Source organism: Haemaphysalis longicornis, unplaced genomic scaffold, assembly GCF_048455015.1.
Source record: "Haemaphysalis longicornis isolate Haplotype H1 unplaced genomic scaffold, Haemaphysalis longicornis Haplotype H1 scaffold_3, whole genome shotgun sequence".
In the NCBI taxonomy this organism is placed as follows: Eukaryota; Metazoa; Arthropoda; class Arachnida; order Ixodida; family Ixodidae; genus Haemaphysalis; species Haemaphysalis longicornis.
In genome coordinates this window covers 108823894-108850880 of record NW_027526335.1, presented here as the reverse complement: position 1 = coordinate 108850880, position 26987 = coordinate 108823894, and the positions used below count along the sequence as shown (strand labels likewise).

The following is a 26987-nucleotide window of genomic DNA, read 5'->3' as shown; positions in this document are numbered from 1 at the left end:
CGCTACTTCAGCAATATCGAGCATCACTTGCCCTGGCAACCAGGCACAAGCCGCTCTCGAATTCAGTTACGCTCCGAAAATCCAGGTTAAGCTCGTGGCCCCATCATAGGATACGTGGGCGGAACAGGCTTCTCACTCACTCCCAGTGCGAACTTGGCGATTCGTTTGGTACTGAAATTAATGCAGGAGGCGATGGTTCGTCCGTCCGCCCGTCAGTAATTCACATGTCTCAAAATCTTGCCACCCAGATAAAAAATGGTTGCGTTTCTATTTGCCTCGCTGCTGACGAACTGCTCCTATGGCTTATAGGGGTCCACTTTATTCAGCGGAAGGAATACTTCACCCAATTTGTGTAAAAAATTAAGCAATTAATCGAATGTGCGTGTGTTTTTTCTCCAATTTCGGGTGTTTCCTGTGGCGACGATAGGACTGCGATTACGCGCACTGGGAGACGCGCTGCAGCAGAGCGCTGCAGATCGTACACATGGGCGTTCTCGCTTTTTCGCTACAGCGCTCAGCATTCTTTAACTAGTAATGTATGCTAAATTGTTTTTAACACAGCTAGCGAAGCACGGAAAAACAATGCCTTAAACAAAGGGTCGCTAAAGGAGGTAAAAGTCCACTACCCAACTGATAGCGCTAGCAGTGAAGTCACGGAAAAATGAATTGAATTAAATAAACCTCCATTGCTTCATCATGGGAGGCTCGAGAGGAGGGCAACAGCGTCATTGTTGGGATGTAAAAAGAGGAGATATAGTTACTTCGCAGCGGCGGCAGAACATGTGTTTTGACATTTTTAGCGAAGCAAGAATTTACGCAGCCATTGTTTCCCCATTACTGTTAGAATTATTTTAAAATTCACTTCCATTCAGTTTAGTGAGAATTTTTGTTGAGCTTTGTTGAGCTTTGTTGGGCGTAACTTTGTTGAGCTTCGAAGTTAAAGTAGTGTCGATCTATGTGAAGAACTCACCTTGAAGTTTTCCTTCTGCTCGAAGGCCACGTCCGCTGCCATCCAAGCTCCACTAAGCAAATACTCTGAGCTTCTATACCAGATGACTCGATCATCTGAGGTGTCTCCTAAAAAATAGAGGACGTTATAAGAATTTGTTGGTTTTTTAGAAATAAACATATCCCTCAAAGGTCAACACCAAATTTAACACCACCAGTTTAAGAGAACTGCACAGACTGTTTTTCCTAGTGATAGTGGAATGTGTGACTTTGTATGTAAAGCTGTACGGGAGCCACAAAAAAGTAACTAGACGCGAAATCCGATTTCAATTCACTAATCAACCTTTACTTTCACCGACAAGGCCATAAGTGCCCCATTCTACAAAAGAAACAGTAATTGTCTGTTAAAAAGTGGGCGCCACAGGAAATAATAAATAAACGAAGGACGTGCAGTCCGATGTGTATTAAATAGAGGTCTCCACTATAGAAGTCCAATGCCCAACCGTTGGGCTATCGCTATCTTCTTTTTTTTTTTCAGATGGCATTTATTGAACTACCGGTCAATGTAAGAAATGAAATTGACAACACATGTTAACAACTATGTACACATACAAATAGGTTGAATACAAAATGAAAAACAAAACTAAACAAAATAAACCATTATGTACATTTGGTTCGAAACGGCGGCAACGGGGAACAATTAATAAGCAGAAGCTACCAGTCAGGGCGAGAGTCATTTTCGTCGACGACATCTTTAGGATTAATGCTCATTTGGCATAAGTGTGATCAGGAACAAACCATAGCCTCAGCGTGTCAATACAGCATTCGTGCTTTCCATACACTATGCCGAGCGATCAGGAAAAAAAAGCAATCATGTGGCACTTTACCCTCCATACCCTATACTAGGTGGAGTCAGTTCAAAGTGCTTCTTAACAATACTTTAAAGGACACCACAAAAGAGTACGGCATCTTTACAATTTATGAACCAATGCTTAATTGTTTCCGGTACATCGCACAGACGAAAGCTTACAAAAGACACAAAAATGTTCAGGTAGCGTAGCCACTTTTTAACCTGCAAAGTTTCGCTTCGCAGTTCGAAGAAGAACGTTTTTGTTGGGGGAGAAAGTGGCATTTTACGTACACGTAAGAGCGCATCTTCTCCACACAAGTTATCATAAACAGTTCTATGCACGATTCCAGCAATGAAAAAAGTTACAACAGTGCGTGCCACGTGACAATTGAAAGTGGGGGTACTTAAGTATAACAAGTGCGTCGCAGCCGCGCCGAACAAGTTTACCTGCTGACGTATTTTCTACCAAAACACGCTGAAACCAAAAGCAAGAAGGAGACTAAAACCCGTTCACAGCAGAAAAGAAGCCTCTCGAAGAAACTGGGGCCAAAAGACGTACGAGGATACAAAAGCGAAGAAGGAGACGCAAATACGATGCCGCAGTAAAGAGGTTGTTAATATATATTGCCAGTTTTCCGCCTTCATAGCAAGTAAGCAGATTTGCATCAACCTTCGACGCTGTCAGCAAATTTTCCTTACTTCCTTCAATGCAAAATTATCTTTTATTCATTAAATGATCGGAATGAATAACATTTACAAATTGTTACCTTTTAAGATGACCCGCAGCCCGTTGCCGCTTTCGGACGCTGTTGGTTTCCAAGGAAGGTAGTAGAAGAACTGCAGACACTGAACCGCGGTTCGTGCAGACAATTGCGGGGAAGTGAAGGAGGCAGAAGTGATGTTGGTCCCCACCATGTCGGCGTACGCTACTCCACCTGAAAGTTCGCACAGTGGAAAAGCCTTATTTTTTTTTTTTTTGGCAATCTCATAGTACCGGATTTTTTGCTTGCTCTTTGTCATGTGCGTTCGTCGGGAACGAGAAATAAATAATTGCGATACGCATTACTGAAAATCTGCGTTTAACAAATTATTGTTGCAGTAAATGACAGCGGACACGCCATGGTAGTTCAGTAGCTGAGAGTTGCGCCTCTGAGCGCGAGGTCCTGAGTTTGATTCCTGCGTTTACATCCTTTTTTGTAACGGCGGAAAAGAACAGACCAAGTGTGTAAGTCGGTACGTTAAATATGACAGTGAGTTGACAATGACAATGAAATTTTATTTCCACCAATGTCAATACAGAGTGTGTAAATTATTTCCCACGCCTCAGGTACTCCAGAAATAATAGCCCAAAACAATACGCACCTAAATCCTAACGTTACACTTTGTTCAAAAAATGTATAAAATATGGTTCTGAGCAGAATTTTTGTACATCAAACCACAAGGAAACTCAACCAAGCATACAGCGCAATGGGGCGAAGCACAGTACACAACGAAGCACATGGAAGTGCTGTTGGCCACTCCCTCAACTACAAAAGCGCATTTTGAGGGGGGCTATGACAAATGTTTGGTTCAGCCGCCATAGCTAGCTTGTTTTAGTTTCTGTGCCAGAATTTCCCGTAATGGCGACTAAACAAATATGGTTGTCTATAAATAGTTACGAGGTGAAAATGTTGACCTCGCAGGCAACAAGAGTTGCCAAAAGGCAGGTCCTGTTAACTATCGAGAAAGAAGAAGCTTATCTGCAATAACATAAACCTGACCTAACTTCCGCATTCTTAAGTGCTGTGGATTTCGGGGAAAGGGAGTGTACCACTAGTGCGCCTAAAAAAATTATGAGCCACGAAATCTGCTTCCACACTTTTCTGCTCTATTATTTATTTATTTATTTATTTATTTATTTATTTATTTATTTATTTATTTATTTATTTATTTATTTATTTATTTATTTATTTATTTATTTCTACATACTGCAGCCACATGGGGCGATTGCAAGAGTGGGGCGTACAAAGCATACCTCACCCGTACAATGTACACTGAAGCCGTTCAACAAAACCACACAAAAGTAAAAATAACGAACACTCCAAATACACACTATAATTAACACAAATAGTGACAGCATGAATATATTGGTACGTATTAAGAAACAGCGGATAGAAATGCAGAAAAAGAAAGAGAGCGGGTGGGGTCATCAAGTAAGTTCAATTGCTCTACAACACGTGGAAAAAAGCTATTTGAAAGTGTTGGTGTAACTTGGACTGGCTTATAGTGGTGCGTGGTTCGGCAAAAGTTGTAAGAGAATTCTGTGGAAGGCGACGGGAGCCATTTATGATGCAATGCAGAAATTTCAAAGCCTCAATGCGCCAGCGCTCCGGGAGTGGTGTCAAGTTCGAAGAAGACAGTGTTGAGGACGGGGAAAAATAATGGTCGTAGCGGTGGCAAATAAATCGTACAGCTTTCAGCTGAATCCCCTCAATTTGATTACTTTCAGTTTTCTTGTAAGGGGTCCAAACTGGAGAGGCATATTCGAGAAGCGGTCGTATAAGGGTCTTATATAACGTTAATTTAGTGTTCTTAGGGGTGTTTTTTAGTGTACGGCGGGTAACCTAACTTTTTAATGCTTTTTTTCAGATGTAATCAATGTGTAATGACCAAGACAGGTTCTGGGTGATTATACTTCCTAGGTACTTGTATTCTCTGACCCTTTCCAGATTTGTATCGTTGAGGATGTAATCAAAACGGGAGAAGTGAGGACTGTTTGTAAAGGACAGTAGAGCCGTCTTGCAGAAGTTAATTGTCATGTCTCAGCTATCACACCACCTGCAAAACCTTGCGAAAGATTCCCGCAAGTGGCAGTGGTCCGCAGTTGAAGTGATTGTGTGGTACAAAACAGAATCATCAGCATAGAAGCGAATTTTGCAGTCATTATCAGATGACAAATCATTAATAAATTGTCAGAAGAGTGATGGTCCCAAGACGGAACCCTGTGCTACTCCCGAAGTCACTGTGACAGTGCTGGAATTTTTGGAGTTAAAGTATACATATTGACAACGATCTGAAAGAAAACTGGTGATCCAGGTGACAAGAAGCGGGTTTTGTAGAATAGCGTTAAGTTTAGACAACAATTTAGTATGGGGCACGGAATCGAAGGCTTTAGCAAAGTCAATGAAAATGGCATCGATCTGTTTTCTGGCATGGAGGGCAGCGGAAATATTATTGACAAATTCACTCAATTGGGTTAGGGCCTGAAACCATGTTGATTTCCGTGACCCGTAGCCAACGACTTTCTAAATATAACTGTGAGATATTGGGACAACCATAAGGCATAACGTGCTAAGAATTGGTTAGGTATGCCGTCTGGACTATCCGATTTTTTATGATACAGTGATTGAGCCTTTTCTGGTCGATACGTAGGTTTCTCTATTATGCTGGTACGTTTAGTGAGGTTCGGAGCGATTCCAGCGACTCAAAATACAGGTTTTGTGGGGCCCTTTGCATAGTGAAACCATGTCTACGGTAAACGATTAGCCGACCCCTTAATACTTTACAGATGCGCGGATTACAAAAAAAAAAAGCGTAAAGACGTCGGAGTAAAAAAACGGCTGTTTAGAACGCCCAAGATTGATTGCGGCTCACCCTTCCGAGAGTTGGTTGAGGCATCGGGTGCAGAGAACACACTACGACCATCTTCAAGTCGCCAGCTGCCGGGTGCAATGCCCAGCTCATAGCCGCAGCTGTCACCAAAGTCGAAGTCACACGAACCATCCTTCGGCTCTGTAACACGTTTTCCGTCAAACTGAAGACTATAATACATCAAACAAGAACGGCCAACAGAGAAAGTAGAGGCCAGTGCGCGGTTCCGCCCAAACCAAGGTAAACACGTTGCAAATAACGGCGGAAACAGCTCGATGGGAGGGACAAAAACACACAAGGATGATTCTGTTTGTTTTTTTTAAATGTACTAACCAGCCCAAATTATTATTTTGTTAAAAAAGTTGCTTATACACAGAGCGACAATTATCTACAGTTGCCCAGTTACCGCTGTCGTGGTTGGGGCATACAAATTTCTGGAGTGTGCATTTTCATTTTCGTTGAAAATGCCCATCTATAGTTTCGGATTGGAGTAAGGCACTGTTGCGGCGAGATTCAACAGCTCTCCGGCGAACATGAATTGTAAGACTATTTGTAAATGCTATAATATTATTAAATGAACCTAATTCCATTTGAGTCACGTGGGTGTACGCACATCCGCGGGGTAAATCAGGCGTGTTATGCACTATACTCCTTTCCGCAGAAACCGTAAAATAGATCCAGAAACACATTTCCAAGAAACCTGGCAAACATTTTGAAAGATTACCGAAATTCATTGTTAAATGTATTCTCCTACTCTTTGCTTTACATACGCGATGACTGATAAAAAGTGTCTCTCCTCAACGCCGGTAGCTCTCTTTTTCCACGTTTTCCTTTAAAACGGCTGAAAATGAGCATTTGCCATCAGACTACACTATTTCTGTCACCTGCCTGCGTGAAATGAGTGCTTGACCGCTATCTTATGCATTATTATGCTCCTAGTTGCGCTTCCTTGAGTAGTCCGTTAGAAACCTTCCCATTATATTGCGTTTGTATTTACACTGTATTAACTTCAGGCTAAATCTTTCATCGTATATTGGTGTACTCCCCCCTCCCCTTCTACAGGCGTACTAACCTTAAAAAGTCTGCTTAGGCTTTTTCATTGATGATATTTGTAACCCGCGATGCATCCTGTGATTTTTCTCCATATAGCAGCTAAAACGCACACCTTGATTCAAACTTATAGTGCCAAAAGTCGATCAAATTCACGCAGCGTTGGTTTCAAATTCCGTCGAACACAGACCTAAACAAAATACTATTTTACATGCAGTGTAGAAGGCCTCTTCTTGCCTATCTAACCGTCCGATAATTCGGCAGTCTGGGTGAAAACAAACCTATGGATCCGAACCACCCCTGTAGAAGATGGTGCCAAAAAAATCTATATACTCTTAAAAAAACACTATTTTTCTTCTCGAGTTTGTCATGCGGCAATATGCAGTCTATGCCGTCTCGAAGAAACTCATTTATCACTAACGAATTTATCCAAATGCTGCTACAAAACCGTCTTCACGCTTGTCACAAAAACAGACGCACTAAAATACTTGATATAAGGAGCACGAGCAATTAAAACTGTTTATTATGTGTTCAGTAGAAATTTCAAGGTTTACAACATCAAGACACAAACAATTATGGCTTACAGAAAAATCAATGTCACGTGCAAGGCCTTCACCTCTTACTCTTCGGTGAGCAGTGCTTTCTCATCTTCAATGTGCAAGCGCAGTTTCAAGCTCGAGGTAGGAGCCCGCTAATAGAGTTACATCCGTGTACAGCAACTCGCAGAGGTTTTATATTGACAGCCTGTTCCTCTCTTTATTTGAAGCAGGCGACATTAGGTAAAAAAAGCTCCCCCGAACGGAGCGCTGCAGTTCGGTATGAAAAATAAAGTGTTTTTTGTTGTGATATAAAAGTTGAAAAACCGTAGTCAGGCCGCACCTTCCCGTGGGCGATATGAGACGGCCCACGGAATACATGACACGTGCACGCAGTGGCCTTCTCCCCATGCGCGTACTCCATAAAGCCTCCCCATTTAACCCTATGTTTTGATTGCGAAGAAGTAAGAAAATATTTGCTTGTTTGCTTTGCACAGCACCTCGTCTCCGGTAGAAAAATTCCGGCAAGTAAATACCCCGAAGAGGATGGAGATGGTGGTTATGTAGCGTGAGAAGGGCCCATCGGCGGAGAGCGGGAGTCTGAGTCGCATAAGGGGGCCATCCAACGATGTGACCATGCCATTCAACTCTTCACTTAGGAAAGTAGTAAGGACAGCCACGCGTCGCGACTTACAGAAAGTAAGCGCTGAGTAACCGGGAGTGGCCAATTATAAAGAACGCAGAGTACCTCGTAGTGAACGTTGGCGAGAGACGTGCGAAAATCACCTCGTGGCATATTAAAGTGTTTTAGCTGACCGTTGTCAACGGTCGTCTCGGCGACACCGGAGCTAATGCCATTCGCGGCCAAGCGCACCACGCCTGCGCAGGGGGGCTCGCGCTTGCTATCGGAGCGGAGCGGACCATGAAAAGCGGTCAGCTAAAACTCGCTATTGTTTCTGTGGCGGCGAGTCAGTTTTTGGTTTCAACTTGCACGCGAATGTGCGGGTGCGTCCGCAGAATCTACCAGCGCACACGACGACACTCGCGGGAGGTCTTGCTACCTATAATTTGTGCGCAGTGGTGTCCGCAACACTAGACAACGTACACACTCTTTCAGAAAGGGTGTACTGCCCACGTACGAGAAGAGTACGCTGGATCTGTGTAGCCCCACCTTCTAGCTGCTTGAGCTTTTCAAGTGACGGCAATTTCCAGTAACTAAGTTCCTGGCTGACGCCGTGCCCCACCAATTTCACTCACGTCTGAGTAGGAAATCTATAGCAAGCTAAGCGACAAACGCAACGGGACACAGTGCAGACCTCCTTGTTGCAAATTATACTCCACAGCAAGCGGTGTCGGAGACTCGCACCTGTTTGCTTCTAGAGAAGAGCGGTGGGCTGTGCTCGCTCTGCATGAAGCTCCCTACAAACCCTCGACTCCTAATTGCATTCTTTTGTTCTCTGCGTGCTCCGGCAGCCAAAAAAAAGGAGTAGCTCAATGCAACGGTGCACATGCACGGAACTGAGAACTTCAACTTCAGTTCGCCCGACTTTTCAAAATTAGGCTAGGTGCATCGCCTACCCCCCACAAAAGCCCCGAGTGCTCGAGAATGGGCGCCTGCATATTATGCGGGCAATTTCTCTGCGCGATACGCGTAAAATGGCATCTATATGCATTCGACTGAATGAACCAACTTTTGATTTGCGTGTCACGCGACACAGTTGTCGCGATGTTTTGCTACAAACGTTGTTTCGCTCTTCTTTTGTGCGACGTGGTCACGCCAGTTAGGAGTTAGCGTGATATGTTGCGATCATGACGATGACTGGAGAAAGGAAACCAATGAGCGGGCTTGCGTTCACAAAATCAGACAACTGATTCATGCACGGTCTTCTATTTCTAGTGAAACTTTGCCCCCACCTATAGCGAACTAGAGCGACAGATGCGTTAAACGAGTGTTCAGCCCCCATTGTTTTCAAGCCCAGACGTTTGTAGAGTCCGGACAAACTCTCTTTCAGCACAGAGAACAAACGATAAGTGCGGGGACCGCTGGGCGTAATCAGAGCCGTGATAGCATAGACAAGGACAATACCGGCAATCTACAGCACGCGGCCCCATCGGCAGCGAACGTTTCCGCTTGCCTTCCCTGGGGACCACGATTCATTCCAAGCACGGTCTGGATTACGCTAATAAAGCCGTGTACGTATCCTGTAAAGCTGCGCAAATGGTTTGAACTGCCCGAGTACGGCTTCTGACTTTTAGCCACGTAAGCAGGACGGGCCCCACATGCTAGTGAAACCATCCGCTGCTGTCAATAAACCGCATATAGGTGAACGATAAAACAACAACTAACGAAGGCAGTTGACATGTTTTTTTTTTATTATACGTGCTACAGATGTCTGCCCGGACAGCGTTGTGCGCAAACATCCGTTTCAAGATTCTGTGGCTCATAACAGCGCACGTTAGCTACAAAAATGTGTGCAGGGCAGGATATCTGAATCACGTCGCCACAGCCTGCCGACATGCTTACCTTCAGGGCAACTCCCGTTTGTGATGGTGAGGTCGTCAACGGCAAAGATTCCGCTTCTCAGTGTATTAAGGGAAAAATAGCGGATCTCGATCTGCGCAGGTGATAACAACAAACACAACTATTGCAGTGGTTCCACTCCTTGAAAATAAAAGTAAAGATATTGCTTCAGCAGCATATGTGTCCCTAATCAGAAATACGTGTCCATGTACAAATAATCACTTGAAATAAAAATCTATAGGAAAAAATGCTGTTGGAGAAACTTCAGCTAAATTGCGCAAACTTTGGTGTCGCATAACTTTACGCCATGGCTGGAAGCATATTATCTGGAATACAAGTGCATTGTGCTTTTCAGTTTTTGGTTTGTCCAAGAATGAGGATTGTGACGAATGAGGCCAAACACGCAAGGAAACGCTTCGTGGGGGCAAACAATCCCCAAGTGAGAAGGCTGCAATATAGAAGTGTAACCGGTGTCTCGTTAACTAAACAAAAATATATAAAGAACATCTAATCAAACATGCGATTTTACTTTCATTTGTATGTTAGGTGAGTAGGATAAACAAATGGTATCAACAGGCATGTACGCAAGGGTGAGATTTTGCTGTCGCAAACAATTTTCTCAAACTGATTAACAGTTTGGCCCTTATTCTTTCTTCACTCTTTCCAATAGAGACCTTAATTTGCAGTGGTGTCATTCGCAAATAAAATTGAAGTGTAAACAGCTCCACTACTAAATCGCCCTCGGGAACAAAAAACACTTCTCCTCGACCGGGAAAGCCGCCGCCGCAGCCAATAATCGTACCCGCGTCCGTGGGCTCAGCAGCACAACGCCATAGCCACTAAGGCATGGCAGCGGGTCCTGTTAACTAAATCATTAATTTTCGAAGATGGTGATCATTACTAGACTAGGGGCGCAACTCTTTTAAATGGTGTTTGCATGTTGCAGCGGGGACGTAGGTGTCTTTAATGAGCGGACTCCTCATTTTACTACTCGCTGCACTGAAGACGAAGACGATGGCGATGCGCTGTGATGTTTAAACAGACCACGCACAAAGGAGCATTGCTGCTTGCAGTTTTGTACAGACATTTGTCTTGCTTTATCCAACCCTAAATTCCTTTTTGTGACGAAAGCATCGCATTACGAGGGGCCAGCGCAACTTACCTGCGTGTCCACTGTGCTCTTCTCCGAGTAACGGACCTGTTGCCAGCGGCCAGCCATTCTTCGTTGGGTGATATAAAAATCTACCGGTACCAGTCCGTGCTGCGCAGCCACGAATCTAGCTCCGATATGTTCAGGTCCCGACTGGTGGTACCAGGCAGTAAAGCAGAACGGTCCCTTGTAGCTACGCCATAGCCGGGCGTTTGGGTACGATGTCTTTGATCGACTGGGTGTTGCGTAGGCACAGTAGCCGTTGTCTGCATTGATCAAATACATACGTAGTAATGCATACATACATACATACATACATACATACATACATACATACATACATACATACATACATACATACATACATACATACATACATACATACATACATACATACATACATACATACATACATACATACATACATACATACATACGTAGTAACATAACGTAGTAAACTTGGGCTATCAGCAGCGGCGCGACGACAAATGCTCGCAACTGCACAGTGAAATTTAAAAAGTCGGGTCAGTCATTTTTGCCGGGCAGCTTTTATTGATATTTTTTTTCCTCTGACCGGTAAAGCTCCAGCAGGCTCCAAAAACTGGAGGTCCAGTGGATAGAGATAAAAATCAGCTAAAATAACAGTTGATTTCAGCTTTCAGAAATAAAATACAGGGTTTTGGTTAGGAGCACAGATGCTGCCGATTATGTGCTTCAAAGCAGAAGTTGGCTGGGAAGACACCACTGATGCACCTTTATATATATTCAATCTCACTTTCAGTGCTCGAACTAGCAGCGATGGGCAATTTTTATTAACACTTTTACTGGACATCAAGTTAACCCTTTCATCCCGGATTTTTCTTCTGACACAGAAATGTTTTCTCTGTGTTCTATTACATTTTACGGCTCCCATAAGCCCACAAGCAAAAAATAGAGCTGGTAGTGCAAGTAATTACTGATTCAATAATGAGGTAAATAATTATGACATCTGGCAATTAAGAACTTTACGTTGAGCAGAAAACATTTTTATGTTTTCCTAAATTTTATCACCACATGAGCCTGCAAACGGAAAATGAGCTCCGCAGTCCACATATTTGCAGATTTAGAAGCTCCGGATGAAGATACGATCTCTGCTTTTTTTCAGTCTCGACATCGTTATTTTACATTCACTACACGTTGTTCTTCACTGTAGCATTCAGCTCCACTAAAACGAAACAATGGACATACATATCGCACCAATCATCGTGAAGAAAAATTCCCGGAAAAATTATCAGTGCAGGTTTTGTTTTCTATGCGCTGATAGACTTATGTGTGGTGGCGTCTTTGACACCCTCAGGGCCGAAATGGTTAACATTTCTATACGTAAAAAAACCTTCTTGCAGTTTGCACTAGTAGTGCAAGGCTAGAGAAACAGCAGAGTTGGCGACCCGTCTCCCTTTGCCGGAGACCCCGTTGTTGCACCTAAAAAGGGCCCATCTCCCCGCGAGGGGGACTCGAGTAAATGCGTCGTATATGGGGTGGGTGTATTGCGTTAACGTTTAGTGTTTGGGGAGTTGGTGGTAGTGAATGCGTTGTATCAGCAGCTTCTTGACGTAGTTTGAATGAGTCAAGGGTATAATGCGCGTTCGTAGCCTTTCATTCTGTGTCGGTTTTGTGGCGCAGTGGGAAGAGCACGATGTACCTCGCGTTCCGCCCACAGGTAGTGAATGCGTTGTATCAGCAGATTCTTGACGTATTTTGAATTAGTCAAGGATATAAGACGCGTTCGTAGCCTTCCATTCTGTGTCGGCTTTGTGGCGCAGTGGGTAGAGCACCATGTACCTTGCGTTCCGCCCGCAGGGTCATGGGATCGAAACCAGGCGCCGGTAAGTATTATTTTTTTATATAGTGTAGGGGGAGGGGTGCGGACCTGTGGTTGAGAGCGAGGAGGGTAGCGTGATGCGGGAGAGGGGGAGTGGGAGAGAGGGCGCACCTGGAACGGCTGTTGCGGACGCCGAGGCACGCCAACGCCGACAACGCCGGGTGACATCGTGAGTTAAAAAAATGCTCTGCATTTAAAAGGATAACCAAACTTGCCTCTGAAAGTTCTTCCTGTCTAGCAGATCCTGGTCGCTTTGTGCGCAGGCTTTCACATCTCGCCCAATGTAGACCGCGCTAGCCCACACTAGTACCCGCGGCAACCGGCTTCGCGAACTCGGCTTCTGTAGAGCGAACTAGGCGTCCCACCCTAGGCGCGAACGCACCTGATTTAGCGAGGAGCGGTAGCGACCACGCCGCGAACGCTGGACAGGGTGTTCTGGAAGGCAGAGCTGGCCGATGCCTGGTGCTCCTCACGAGGCGCACCCTCACGTGCTCTCAGCTGAGCCGAGCATCTTGGTAACGATCCACAGCGGAAATAAAAGCTTAAACGGCTCTGCTGTTAAGGTATTACTCTAAGGATCCTGGCACAAACATTTCAGTTCTATGCTTCCCTTTTGTCATGAACCGTAGCGCAAGCAGTCGAGACAAGGACAAAACAAAGAACGAACAGAGTTCCCATTTTCACTATGCTCTGTCCATCCTTCCACCTTTCTTCCCCAGCTCTGCTGCGATTCAACATACATGTCCAGCTATCCCCATATTCAATTCACTTTTTCCGTCACCCCGCTTCCTGTGTATGCTGACATTTGGCGAAGCACCTAAACGCAATGCCAGAGAAGCGAGATGCAATGGTGTTTCAGAGGTCAGTGACGAGAGCTTTATAAGCTGTCGAATTACCTAAACTAAACAAAACCTCGAATAAGTTGGCCGTGTGCTAAGTTTAAGTTTATGTTGCCAATTAAGCCCATTGTTAGGGAAGAAAGGAACCTTTCAAGGTGCCATTACTTAGATATAACTGCCCACTCCTGGGATTACCGCAAGCACTAACTGAGCCGTTTGCTAGCCTCTTTCACCTGCAAATCCTACGTCCAAAAATAAAACGATAAATAAAATTGGTGAAAATCAAGGTTCTGGTAGTTGAGATACCATAAAAACGCATTAAAAGCCTGTTTGACGTAATTATAAATGTCAGGGCCGTGGCCCCGTATGGCCCGAATTCGGTGGACCATGGACATATAAACTTAACAGCAGGGCAGTGGAGTAAATGGCCCAAATAGTGTAATAAAGCCAAAAATTAAACGACAATAAATACATGGGAGAGTCGCTTTAAGGTCGCAGGCCGCGCGAGGATTTTATTTAGGGTAAAGTGCGAAAACACTGCACCACAAAAATGGAGCAGGAACAAACAGCACAGGTGAAACGATGTGCCTTTTCATTTGTTGTTTAGTGAAATAGGTAAGCAGTGTTAAGCCGCCGCAGGACATCGGTACAGTATTTCCTTTCTACTTGAAGATGCACTGAGGTTGGTTAGAAGTCCTATACGATTACCTAACCCCAATAAAGCCAACAATGCGTACATTATGTACTAAATTTTTTCGTCCGACATACCTACAGAAAGTTTTGCCAAACAAAAACCGCTTTCGTTGTTTTAAACGGCCCTGTAACGACCGCTTGTCAATCAATACAGCAACTACAAGGCTGGCTGCTTGGCACTAAAAAAATTGCATTACAGCTTCCATGTACGGTACGTGCAACCTAAGATTAACGTAACACAACTTACCACCCTTAACGTACCACTTACAACTTACAACTTACCACTTACTCCCTTTAACTGGCGTATAACGCTATTTTATGACATTCGGTACACCTTATCCCCAAACATTCTAAACATTTGTCATTACCAATTGCAATCAATCATTTCAACCAAGCCAAAAATAAATATATAAGAAAAAACAGTTTTTCCAACCGAAATTCTGTTTTACGCCATCAAGGCATTTGTCATCGTGTCAGGCAGCACGCAGGGTCCAAGCTAAACTCGTGCTATTACATTGAAATAAACCGTGAGGTGACATGGCTTTTCCACCGGAGTTGAGACATTTCACTGACAATTCTTAACTACTTCAAACCAAAAAATAAATAACAGGGCTCATCGCTATCCTTAAGCCTCCACATGAACATTGTAATAGTGTCAAGGGCCACCTCGTTCCACCTGCTTAAGTTGTTCATAACCCAATCGCTTCAATCTACTTGTAGAATTTTTATCAGTTCCAAGTTCACTGCGGAGCCGGTAATTCGATGGCTCTATCGTAATCCCGCATGCGTGAATATTATAATATCGTTAAATCATACCCGCATAAGCCTTAGTTTCTTTTTATACATAGTCAAGCAGAAGCCCCTACTATGTTTCACTTTATTTTAATGCATTCGGATAAACCGTAGTGCCGGTTAATATGTGCTTTCTTCGCATCCCCGTCAGGTACGGTTTAACGAGGTTTCACTGTACGTGTTTTTGTTATGTATATCTTCTGTGATATCTCATTGGTTAGTGTTGGTTTATCTAATCCAATGTTTAGTTTCGTGTTCTTATACCTAGTATTCGTACACTGGGGCATTTTTTTTTAAATTCTATAATATTGCAGTTGTTATTTCAGGTGCAATTGGATAGTTTGATAGCGTGGCCACTTTGCTCACACTGTGGGAAATTCCCTCGAAAGGGTTCCTTAAGTATCCTCGCAAAATAAATAGGTTTATCTGCTGCTTCGGACAGTACTCATTTTGGCTAGGCACTATAAAGAAGACTGCTTTTTCTGCTGAATTTGTGCTCAATATCTAAATTTATTCAGTGTTAGCATTACAAGAAATATATTTTTCTCTGCAAAAGCTGTAAACGCTGTATTTATCACCACTCCTAATACACACTAGACATTCGTACGTTATAGCACCTAACCCATTTTTGCGTCTTAGACCTGTTTTTAATCATTATAGGAACAAGAATACGTGAAGTGCATTTCAACCTTCTGAAATAGATATTACAATCAATTTTTACAAATATCTTGGGCTGTCAAAGTATTTACTCGATTGCCGGGGTCCAACGCTTTGGTTTCCTCAAATCATGCCGAATTCTCGATTGCATCTTGTTTGCTTCGTGCCCCTGGAAGACCCTGCCGGCCGGAAACCGAGATGTAAATTTTTTTAACTCATTTTGCTGCACAAATTTACATTGTTTTGGTGTTTCAACAACGAAAACATCTGGTATCTGAAGCCCACAAATCGAACGCATAACCACTGTTAGAATTTTCGCGGACCAAGAATAGTTTAACTGTTTTTTTAAGTTTTCTTTGGTGACTAAACCGAACTTAAAAAACATTTTCTTTAACGGTAACAATCTCAACTAGCACTCTCCAGCTACACAAGGGTACTCTGGGCAGTCAATGTTTTTTTTTATTTGTTTTTCATACTGCAGCATTTTACGCGTCGTATGTACAAATATTCAAAAAAGACAAGCTCTCCGCGATTACCTGTGTGCGTGGTATGGTCATAACTGGGTCCGTATAACATGTCAGACACTTTGGCAATCTTGAAGCAAGACCTTGAACTGCAGTTCCCTGTTTGCCAGTCACAGAAGCCACTGTCGAACGTGCACGTGTCTGCAAAGAAAGGCAACAGCAAGCACGCTAGAATTCTTTCCAAAGACCATCTCTAATACGGGACCTTCCGACTTGGTAGCCAGTATTTGCAGATAAAGGAATCACTCAACACATAAGCAAGCTGTAACAGCAAGCTGTAGCAGATATGCAGCAGTGACCACCGATTCCTCCACGATCCTGAAAATTCTGATCAGCGGGTGCAACCGAATCCGAGATCTTTCGGTCCTAGTAGACACCTTTAACCGCTGACGAAGTTGTTATTAAAGTTGTTGATGAGGATTATGGTTCTTCTGGTGCTGATGCTGGTGCTGCTGATGATGGTGTTTTGTGGCGCAAGGGCCTTATGGTCAAAGAGTGCTAGATACTTATTTCTTGATGTGAACTTCGTACTAAAAAAGTGCCCGCATTTAGATAGTCATAAACAGAAAGGTAAACAAAAATTGAATAACATGCGAGTTGACGAATTCTATAAATACATCGCACGAAATAAGCGCACTTAAGCCCACAGTCTACCCTGAAGCAAAACCTGTGATGCTCCAAGTTTTTATTCAATGTACCAAATATGCCGCCGGCTCTTCCGCCATGGGAACGCCCGGCACTCGGCCTACTTCGTCGCCGCCCCATAGAGCGACGTCGAAGAACTGTACGGGAGCAGTACATTGCCCAGTTGGCCCTGAGGAGTTAGACATCTTTACAGATGCGGCTATTAGCGGCATGAGCGCAGCAATACCCTGGACTTGCCCCGAAGACCCAACCCTGAATGGATCTCGGCAGATCAGCAACACGTACGGCCCTACTGATGATGTCGAGCTATGTGCCATTCTTAGAGCACTCCAACCAATTCAGACCTCCCAGCAACCCGAATATCACCATAACCGCATCATTACCGATTCACACGTTGCCCTCCAGGAACTCAACAAAGCTTATACCCATAATCTCACCGCCAACCACATTATAAGCACAATTCAATCCTGGCGCGGACAAGGCATTAATATTCGTCTGGCTTGGACACCTGGTCACACAGCTGGAGCGACTGGAAACCAGCAAGCCTACAACGCTGCTAGGGAGTGCCTTCTTTCGACTCCTCCCCTGGCTACCACGCCCGCTGATGAAACTTCACCTACATATTTAGCCTGGTATCAAAAAAGACGACAACTGCGGCAACAAAGTCAACGGCGGCTCCAAGAAGCTACCGCCCCAGCGTTTCTCCCTGATTCGATATCCCTATCTCGGCAGGGCGAAATCTTTGTTAACAAGGCATGCGCGGACGCCTCCTACACTCCGGACATTGTTCGCAAATGGTACCACGGCAGCACATCTCTTTCATTCGCACCTACGTGCGATTTCTGCGGTGCCGCTAATATCCTCCCGAACTTGTTTCATCTAATATGGTCTTGTCCGACATTCCAAAGCGGCCGAGAACACCTGGTAGCCAATTGCCCACCACCACGTACGAATGCGGAGCACCTGGAGCGCCTGCGTTGCGATGGTAGTCTTCTCGAACGCGTAGGAATTTATTCACTTGCCAGTGGTCTTTACAAAGCAGTGTAGAGCGGTCTGACAGCCCTAGTAGGGCCTGGAAACAGACAATTTGTGTTTAATAGCGTACATGAGGCTTTCGACTCCCCTTCCCTCATCTTCCAATAACCCCCCAGGGCCTCAGGCCTATTTCTAAATAAAGTCGTTCATTCATTCATTCATTCAATGTACACAAAATTAGGCAGTTCAAGCTTACGCCGGAAAGCACGGGAAAATTTTTATATAACCAACTTTGGTTTTAAACGAATGCGGTAAGTTATTTAAACAGCTGTGTACACGGTGGGCGGGCAGGACGGGAAGGAGGGGGTGGCGTAGGATGTGGGTTGGCACCTTTGAAGTAACCCGTGAAGTTACCTCATCTGTCTGAATGCCATTTTCCAAGTTTTACTCTAGTTGATAAGAGCTTGCAGACGATTTGGTAACTGCAGTTTTTTAGAGCCTCTGCTAAGGTAATCATCTAGATAGGATGGAAAAAAAATTCAGCGCCGATCCACTCTGTGGAGAAGGATGACCAGTGAATCCAGGCGCTGTGCAACGAGTGCGCGAAACGAAACACGTTTGTTCGCAATCTTTGATTGAGCATACCTCCCATCTTATTAGACGAATGAAACTTTGAAAGACCAGAGTTTTATTCCAGCGGACAAACACGGGGCTGTTCGATTCATCCCGCATCGTAGGCATCTTGGTGTCTGTGGAACCAATCAACCCAAATTGCTCGGTCACAGAGGACATCAGTCAGGTCGCATTAGGCCGTGAGACGTTCACGTAGAATTATCTCACCAGCACAACGGGCATGTCATCGGTGACGCGCGAAGTCTGACTGCGCGTGCACGCCCCTCCCCCCTCCCTCCATCGTCCGGCATCCGTGCACGCATGAAGGGGCAACCGATGAACTGCGCAGGGTTCGGCGGGAAAGACAGCGACAAAGTGTCGCTCCACAAGCAATTCAAGCAGGGCGCGAAAAACGCCGCCTAGAACGCCACTCTAGAAACGTTTGAAGAAGGGAACAGAAAACGCCAGCTCTTAGGTGCAAAAAATGTTTGTTGCAGGCTGGTTGGTTGACGTTGATTATGTGGACACCGAGGCCTATAGAGCTTTCCTGTAAAAAGGCGTGCAGAAAATCACGCATACAAATTTCGCCATTTTGAAGTGTGTCCTCACAACAACAGAAGGGACAACCAGGCTTCTCTCACGTATGCTGCTAACAGAATCCGATTGGGGAAACTCTTGGCAGCTAAATGTAGGCTTGCCTGGAGATTTGATTTCTCATCAGCGTGTACTTGTATGCGCGTTTTTTTTTTTTTCATTCATGAAGCAGTTTCATTATTCAAAAGGGTCATTTTTATGCCCACCACATTACGTAACATTGTGTCATTTTATATTATTAGCAATGCTTACAAACATCCGTGTTAGGCCTCCGAAACATGGAAAAATGCGCTGCCTTCAAACCGATGGTAACATTGGGACTGTGTGTGGCAAGCGGACGGATTCACGAGGAGGTGGGGTCGCGGCATTCGTAAAGGACCGAACGCTTCCGCGTCCGTATGTCACGGCCTGGTAAGACAAAGAATACGTTGACAGCGGTGATGGATGTAGCCTACAGATGAATATTGGAATTCTGTTTCCCTCGGTGTACATTGAGATAGGCGCGCACATGAATGATTGTCACAGGAATACGCAGAATCTTATAAAGCTGGTTCATAATTTACCCGATTTACGGGTCATCCCATTGAAACTAACGCTGCGAAGACACAAAAAGACACAATCAACTGTAGTTTACTCCACCTCCCCCTCCCCGGGGAGGGTGAATAAACTTCAGTTGATTGTGTTATCTCTGCGTGTCGCCGCATTTTGTGTGTGTGTGTGTGTGTCCGTGGAGCGTTCGTTTCACTGGGATGACCCGTAAACCCGGTCAATAATGAACCAGCTAGATAAGATACTGCGTATTCCTCTGACAATCATTCATGTTCGCACCTGTCGAAATGGTCCCGGGGGAGGAGGAATATATTTGAGAGCGTGCCTGGCCATGTCTTTTAGGCGGTACATAAGAATGAAGATGCCGACACAGAGTCCGTGATCCCCGAATGAACTTAACTGGTATCCCCTTTTTTACTCTTCCTACTACCAATCTCTTTCCTCTCACCGGGCTTTGTGCTCCTTTTAATAAAGCGTACTCATTCATTCATTTCCCCTCGCCCTATCCCTTTACCGCAGTGTCACGACTACGTGCCAGGAGGTGTATAAAGGTACAGGGGAAGGGGCGTGAATCGGTTGTGCCAGCGCTTTGTCGCCGCATTTTAACAACCCAGCTGTTCTATAAGCCGAAAGTTCGCCGTTGCAGAAGAAAATGCCAAGAAATTTCGGAGCACTCGCTATCGCGTGCCTCTCGGCGACCACCGAGCGCTCATGAGTGCGTGCCTTATGGCGACCCCCGAGTCCCCGGCTCATGCAGTGGCTCTAGCAAAACGAAAAAGAACCCCACCGCTGCAGTCAAGCGGTACCGCGCATGTAATAAAGGACACAACGATATCGATACGTACGACGATAACTACAACAAAAGCAGTGCAAAGCAACGACGGAATATGTAAATAAACGATTTTAAACTTGTACAAATGCGTGGTGATGAGTCCTTCAGTGTGCACGTAGGAAGCAATCCTGCAGCTTCGCTATCGTTCAAGCCTTGCGCGACTTAGTTGAGCTGATGGAGGTCTACAATGCTGAGGAAGACTTTGCATCCACCACTTGCCGCAAAGAAGACAACGACCTCTATCTTCTTTATTTATTTTTTATTCAACATATACCAGCAGCGCCCGAAGGCGTTATAGCAGGGGGGTTACAGGTTCAAGAAAACAAGTTTTCATTCACACCAGACACTTGTGCATTCGAGAGCTCATTCCACTCATGTACCGTTTTGACAAAATTGAATTCGCAAAAGTTCATTCTTCTTCTCTTCTGTGCATATGACGCCGATTACTAGCACCACAACTATGCAAATAAACAATGATACTGAAACTTAACTATGTGCCCGGCAAGGCTACGCTACAATACATTCGCCATTCAAGTCTTGCGCGTGAAAGCAAGCTTCCCTGAAATTTTTTTTGACCACGTAGCATACGTTTGTGTACGATGACCAGTAAACCAAATTAAGGGTGAGATGTTCGTGTCTATACAGTTTCCGTGGACATTTAGTGATGCTACAACCCCTGTCGTGGCTGTGGGGGATTGAAATGTGGACATTTCTGAGCCACAGAAACAAGGGTTCGCTCGTTTCGTGCTAAAGGAGTTTGGTTTCAATGCCTAACTGACGCGAGCCAGCCAACGAAGCCGTGACGGTAGTGCCATGACCTGGAATTGGCTCCTCGGTTGGGACTGCATCACTCAACGTTACTAGCTAACACCCTTCGAAGAGCGATATGGCCATGAATTCTCCAAGGCGAAAAAAAAAACAAAGCCCCTTTTTAAAAAGAAGATGGTTAAAGCGCGAAACTATTCCCCATAAAATCTCTGAGTCAAAGCCAAAGTCCGAAATCGAAAACGGCTTCGGGAGTGCCGGAATGGCGACATCTGATAGACGTCGGCTTCTAACGCGAAAGAACAAGGCTAGATTCTGACTACGAGAAGCGCTTTTTTCTTGCGGCGCTTGATGCGCCTTCGATTATCATCATCATCATCACCATCGTTTTGCGAAACCTATTGTGTAAAGCTGGATTTCTTGCAGTGCGTTTTCGCGCGAAATCAAACACCCTCCGTGAGGCGTAGAACGCTTCACCTTGATATGGAATAAATGGAGTTCAACAGGATTTGCCTGCTTGGGGTTTAGGAAAGTGTACTCAAAGATTTTACCGAGTCACAAAGCTTGACCAAATCGAACTCATTATAAAAAGTAACAGCGAACGCTTCACGGCGCTGGAAAGTCTTTTAAATCAAAACACCTCCTAATAAACTACCGTAATCACACATCTTTCGGAGGCAGGTTTCATCCCGGCCCGGAAATCGTCTTACTGCGAAGCAGTATATGTCTAACCCCCCAGTTTTCATTCCGGTGAAGCCGCTTTAGTCGGAACCGCTCCGGCGTTCCTTTTCGCCACCGCCGACCCCTCTTCCACATTCGCCAAGGTATTTCACGTTTGAGCACGTACCCATAAGCGGTTGCCGGTTTATGTGTGGACGTGCCGGGAGTGGAGGGAGGAAAGCGGGGGGGGGGGGGGGGGGCGGAGGGGGGGGGGGGGGGGGGGGAGAGCGTACACGCGAAGATATAGGTGTCATGCCCTCATTGATGACATGTTCGTCGTGCTGGCGGGAGGCTTACACGTGGACCTCAAACAGCCCAAGGCGACCTGTCTGGTGTCTTCAAGGGTTTGGTAGAGTGGGTTATGTGTTTTATGACACTAAGATGCATAAGACGCGGGAGGAATACAGGAAGCCCTATGTTTGTTTGCTAGAATAAAACTCGAGACTTTCCAAGTTTAATTCAGCTAAAGGGTTAGGGAGTATACTGAATCGCAAATTACAAAAAAAAAGTGGTTTGTTTCGGGCGCTCCGTCGACTGCGTCCAGCTTCACAAATCATCCATGTTCACAGGATGGAAGGGTACTATGCTTTTTTTTTTCCTTTTTTGAACGATGCGGAAAACGGAAACGTCCGTTTGTCGAGGTTCGGCGCACTTTCGAATCCCCAGTTCACTCAAATTGATCCTGAACATACCAGCACGCGCGCGTAATATTAAATGTATAGCTTCGGTGCGCAAAACGCCAATAGCTTTTTAACGCAAACATACATTATCTCCACGCCCCCCCCCCCCCCTAATTTACCAATGATTATTCCAGGATAAAGCAAAAATACAGCGAAGTGTACGTGTGTTGCGGCGTCATTACGATGCTGCTACCACATTATTTGTTAATGATATTGGGATCCGATAAAGGTGCTACTTTTTGTATTAATGCGACTGGGATGTGATGTCGGTTCTAATCAGATTTGTTGTTGTTCGAAACTTTGTCATTCACTCAAGAGCTTGCGCAGAATACTCCAGAGTTTTTTTTGGCAGTGGTTACTCCACTTTCCAATTATTGTGCTATATTTCAAAAGGACGCTTTTATACCTAGAAGACGAGGTAGTTGGAGTACCACTTGCCCTTACTTAACAATACTGAGGTACGTTTAACGAACTAGATCAGGCTTAAATATAAAAAAATAGCGGCAAGGTGTTACGTTTTGCACTTTAGTACTGTGATGCAGGTTTTAAAGCAACTGTGGGGCCACTATTCACGCTGTTTTTATTAAGACAAGTTTGTTTAAATGTGCGAACAAAATTATAAAATACCCGTTTATTTGAACGCTGCGTCCGGCAGGATTGATTCTTTCAAACGTTGGGATTTTTCAGTCGCACAAAAATAACCTCGGATAACGCAGCCTACATATTTGCACTAAAATAAGCTCAGAAGGACCAGGACACTACTAATTCTGCCAGAAAGTAGCCACACATCTCTACACGATCGTGGTTTTTGTTAGCAAAATGTGCTGGCGATCGCGATCAGAGCTATACACCGTGTCTATACTGATGTTGAATCTCAGCGCAATCAAATAATAGCCAATTTGTTTGCCGTGGTCTCCTTCCAATCAGCTGGAGTATTTGGGCGGGGCCTCTTACTTCTCACAGGAAAACTGCCCATTAATATCTATGGCATGTACGGACGCATTCCAGCCACAGAACGAAATTATCGAAAATGGTAATAACCAAGCGCTGGTCTGATGAGGACGCAATCAGAAAACGTTTTTTTTTTTTTTTTGTGGCAGTCGCCGGTGAGTGGTGGATGCCACCGGCTACAAGCGCTACCTGAATGGCATGGATCCAATAAAGTTTTATCTCTCTCTCTCTCTCTTTGCCATCGGGGACAAAACTTGCAGAAAATACCACCTAAAGAAGCGCAGAGAAAAATCTCATTTGTCTATCGGTGGTGAATTGCGTCAACACAAAATGTGATAGATGCGCCCTCGTGGACCAACCACCCAGTCGTAACTGAATGGCATAACTCCAACCCCAGGTTGCAACATAAACAGCAGACTTCTCAACCAAGTCAAGTGTGAGGTCGGCTTGGCAAAGTACATTTGCCGGCTGTACTTAATCAACATTCGGTTTGTTAATCAGAACCAAACTTACCGAAAAAAAGGCACTGCACGGTTTTTGGGCTCTCATACGGATTCGGTAGCGGTTTCTACAGAGAATTATCCAAGTTGTGTAAAAAGTAGTTTATTCTCTCAGCCACCATAATAGATGAAGCCTTACTCTTCATACGTTACGGAACTCTCTTTACCATTAAAAGACAGAGCGTCATCTTAAAGATAGGTTGTACAAAAAAAAACATTATTTCGCATCGCAAGATTTTTAAGTGCAATACACTTCTTAAGCGACCCTGAACCTGCGTCCACCGGCGATGTCCGCGCACGTGGAGATGGGCGCGCGCAGCCTGGCCGCTGACATGGCACATACCCACGTGGGGGATTGGCCAGGAATCTCCTCGTCTTCCTTGGCAACGGGGGGAGATGGCCGCGCGCTGCCTGGCCGCTGACATGGCACATACCCACGTGGGGGATTGGCCAAGAATCGGGCGTGAGAAGGGCTAATGCACCTGCTTAAAGGAGTACTGACACGAAATTTCAAAGCTGAGATCCGCTCTAGCAATCAAGTACAACGACAGCACAAATAGGTGTCTGTGAATAAATGCATCTTTCTTTCTTTGTAGTTGTGTGTGTGTGTGTGATCTCTCTTTCGCGAACATTACCGAACCGCGCAAATTCAACTCGTGCATTCGCACTTTCACATTCTTCCCCTCGGGGAAATGCGGGCAATTTTTTTTTGTCTAGACTGGCGAACTGCACGTTTAGTCGATTGACGTGGCATCATACTTCATTTTTATTCATTCTTTTTTTCTCACGATACATGTTTCCGCGATTTAAATACAGTTTTGCTGTGTTAAATGTTTCGAGGCTCAATTTTAGAGAGGGCTTGATGCGTATCATGGGACCTATATGTTGCATTTCTGTTATATAAACCCCCATCTTTATGTTTTGTACGCACCTTCTTCAACTTGGTACCATTGCACCCCTTCAAACACTGAGCACCAGCCTGGTCACTCTAGCACCATTCAGTTGTGGCACATACAAGCCTTCGTTCCCAATAGAGTTCTGGGGGTGCCATTCTCAGCGCGACTTTCTACGAATTTGTTAACTATAGTCGACACCAGCGCCATCGGGTCACGTGATCCCACCTTTTTTCCCTCGATGATTTTACTGAAGAAGGATAATGTAAACGTGCGTCAACGTAAGCGCCCATGTGCACGGGTGGTTTTGCATCACTGTCTCTTATATTAACCAAGCGCTAATTGTGGAGGACTGCCGAGTTGCACGAGCATACAGTGATAACAATACGAGTGCGACCACAGAGTGTAAATTCAGTCCGGGAATGCCCAAATTCGCCCTCCCAGAACGCGCACTCTGGCTCGCCCATACTACAACTACTGCAGAATGCATGGAACTTCTACATGCAAGACGCGTGCGATTTCATACAAGCGCGACCTGAGGAACCCAAACGTGTAAAAATACACTGCGTCGGGACGATCACTGGCTCTCAATCAAGAGAACATTACCCGCTTCAGTCGCTCTTGAATTGCTTTCCACACATTAATAAGTGCGATTTCCAGCCGTGGCGTTCTTGTTTACCCAGGCCGCAAAATTTTGGGGAAATTTACCTCCACTAATGAAAAAGAACTAATAATTTCGACCAGACACAAGACCGATAACACCTTTCTCTTCCGCTGCTTTTCCATTTAGACTGCTTTACCAGCGTCGTAGAGAGACCTTGGTGGAATACAAAAGCGCTCAAAAAACAAGGACGAAGGAAGAAGTAGACAGCACGGCGCTTACTCGCAACTACTCATTTATTGAAAAACATACAAATATATACCATCCATAGTACACGTCGTCGGAGTCCCTCCCCCATTGTACACACCACTACAAGACTTAACAGCGGTCGAGGCACATGCGGCAGAAAAATGGTGTGTATAATGGTGTGTATAATGGGGGAGGGAATCCGACCACGTGTACTCTGGATGGTATATATTTGTATGTTTTTCAATAAACGAGTAGTTGCGAGTAAGCGCCGTGCTGTCTACTTCTTCCTTCGTCCTTGTTTTTTGAGCGCTTTTGTATTCCACCAAGATGAACATATACCAACTAGCCCAACTTTCCGTTCTTCTGTCGTAGAGAGACGGCTTAGAGGTAGCATTTACCTGCTAAGGCCATGGAGCACTTTGTTGAGAGAAGAAGCACCATCGTGGCGATGGCGAATGGTGTCCATGATGCCGCCATTCCGCCTTGTCGGGTTGCGCCTCGTTCCCGGCGCGTTGAACAAGGAGGACTCGCAGCCTCCCGCATGCTGCAGCCTCAGCTTCGGACGCGACTCGAGCGTCTGAACGGGCACGTGAGTTCGTTACGCGACGCAAAACGCCAACACATTGTCTAACTTGTGGGCGTACAGCACCGAACAGGGATTGCGGATGCAGGAGATAAAGACGATAGAGAGTTTGCCTTGATAAGGCAGCCTCGTTACAATGAATGTTTATCTCGCATTTGTGGGGTTTCTCTTCCACCGTTTGTTCTCTTGCGCCTCCGTTGATTACATAGTAGTTCAGTCCGTAAAAACGGGTCGATAATAATGCGTTTTGTTACACTATCTGCCTCGCGTCGGATGCCGAAGTGAAAATTAATAGAATACTATGCTTCAACAAAGCAACAAGAAAATAGAAATTGGTTATCCAGTCTCCCAAACTAAAGAACATTAAGGTTGGTCAGGGTTTTTTTTTTTTCTTTACAGCAGGCCCCCGCAATAAACCACCGCAGTGAATTAGTCTTAATTTTTCCCTTTTTGTGCCTTCCGCTTGCCTCCACTTACCTTTCGCATGTTTCCTACGTTCTGTACGAACTTCAGCCGCTATTGCTTTGTAGTGAATCTAGGATAAGTGTACCGAGGCTAATACAGGACATACACCACAAGTAAGAATACAACACTAAGACAAGATCTAGCCAGAAATATGCATACACGGAGCCCTCCACCTGAATAAAGGAGAAAGGAGAACTCCTATTATAATAAGAACAATCCTTCTCAAAGGGTTTCTTCGCATTTGATTGAGACCTTTTTACCTGGACTTGTTAATATGACACCACGAGCTGAAGTTCATGTATATTTATTTTTATGCCTTGAG

The 26987-nt window shown here is 44.9% G+C and overlaps 1 protein-coding gene across 1 annotated transcript in view; it reads right to left on the bottom strand.

Moving 5' to 3' along the window:
• Positions 1 to 26243, bottom strand: part of LOC144175376 (MAM and LDL-receptor class A domain-containing protein 1-like) — a 204188-nt gene extending 177945 nt beyond the window's left edge. The window contains exons 1-7 of the mRNA XM_077704459.1: positions 26016 to 26243; positions 16064 to 16192; positions 10698 to 10951; positions 9539 to 9629; positions 5432 to 5569; positions 2566 to 2733; positions 971 to 1077 (exon numbers count right to left, since the gene is read on the bottom strand). Of these exons, the coding sequence (XP_077560585.1) occupies positions 971 to 1077; positions 2566 to 2733; positions 5432 to 5569; positions 9539 to 9629; positions 10698 to 10951; positions 16064 to 16192; positions 26016 to 26160 (1032 nt within the window). The 5' untranslated portion in view covers positions 26161 to 26243. The remainder of the gene's footprint in view (positions 1 to 970; positions 1078 to 2565; positions 2734 to 5431; positions 5570 to 9538; positions 9630 to 10697; positions 10952 to 16063; positions 16193 to 26015) is intronic.
• Positions 26244 to 26987: the final 744 nt, after the last annotated feature.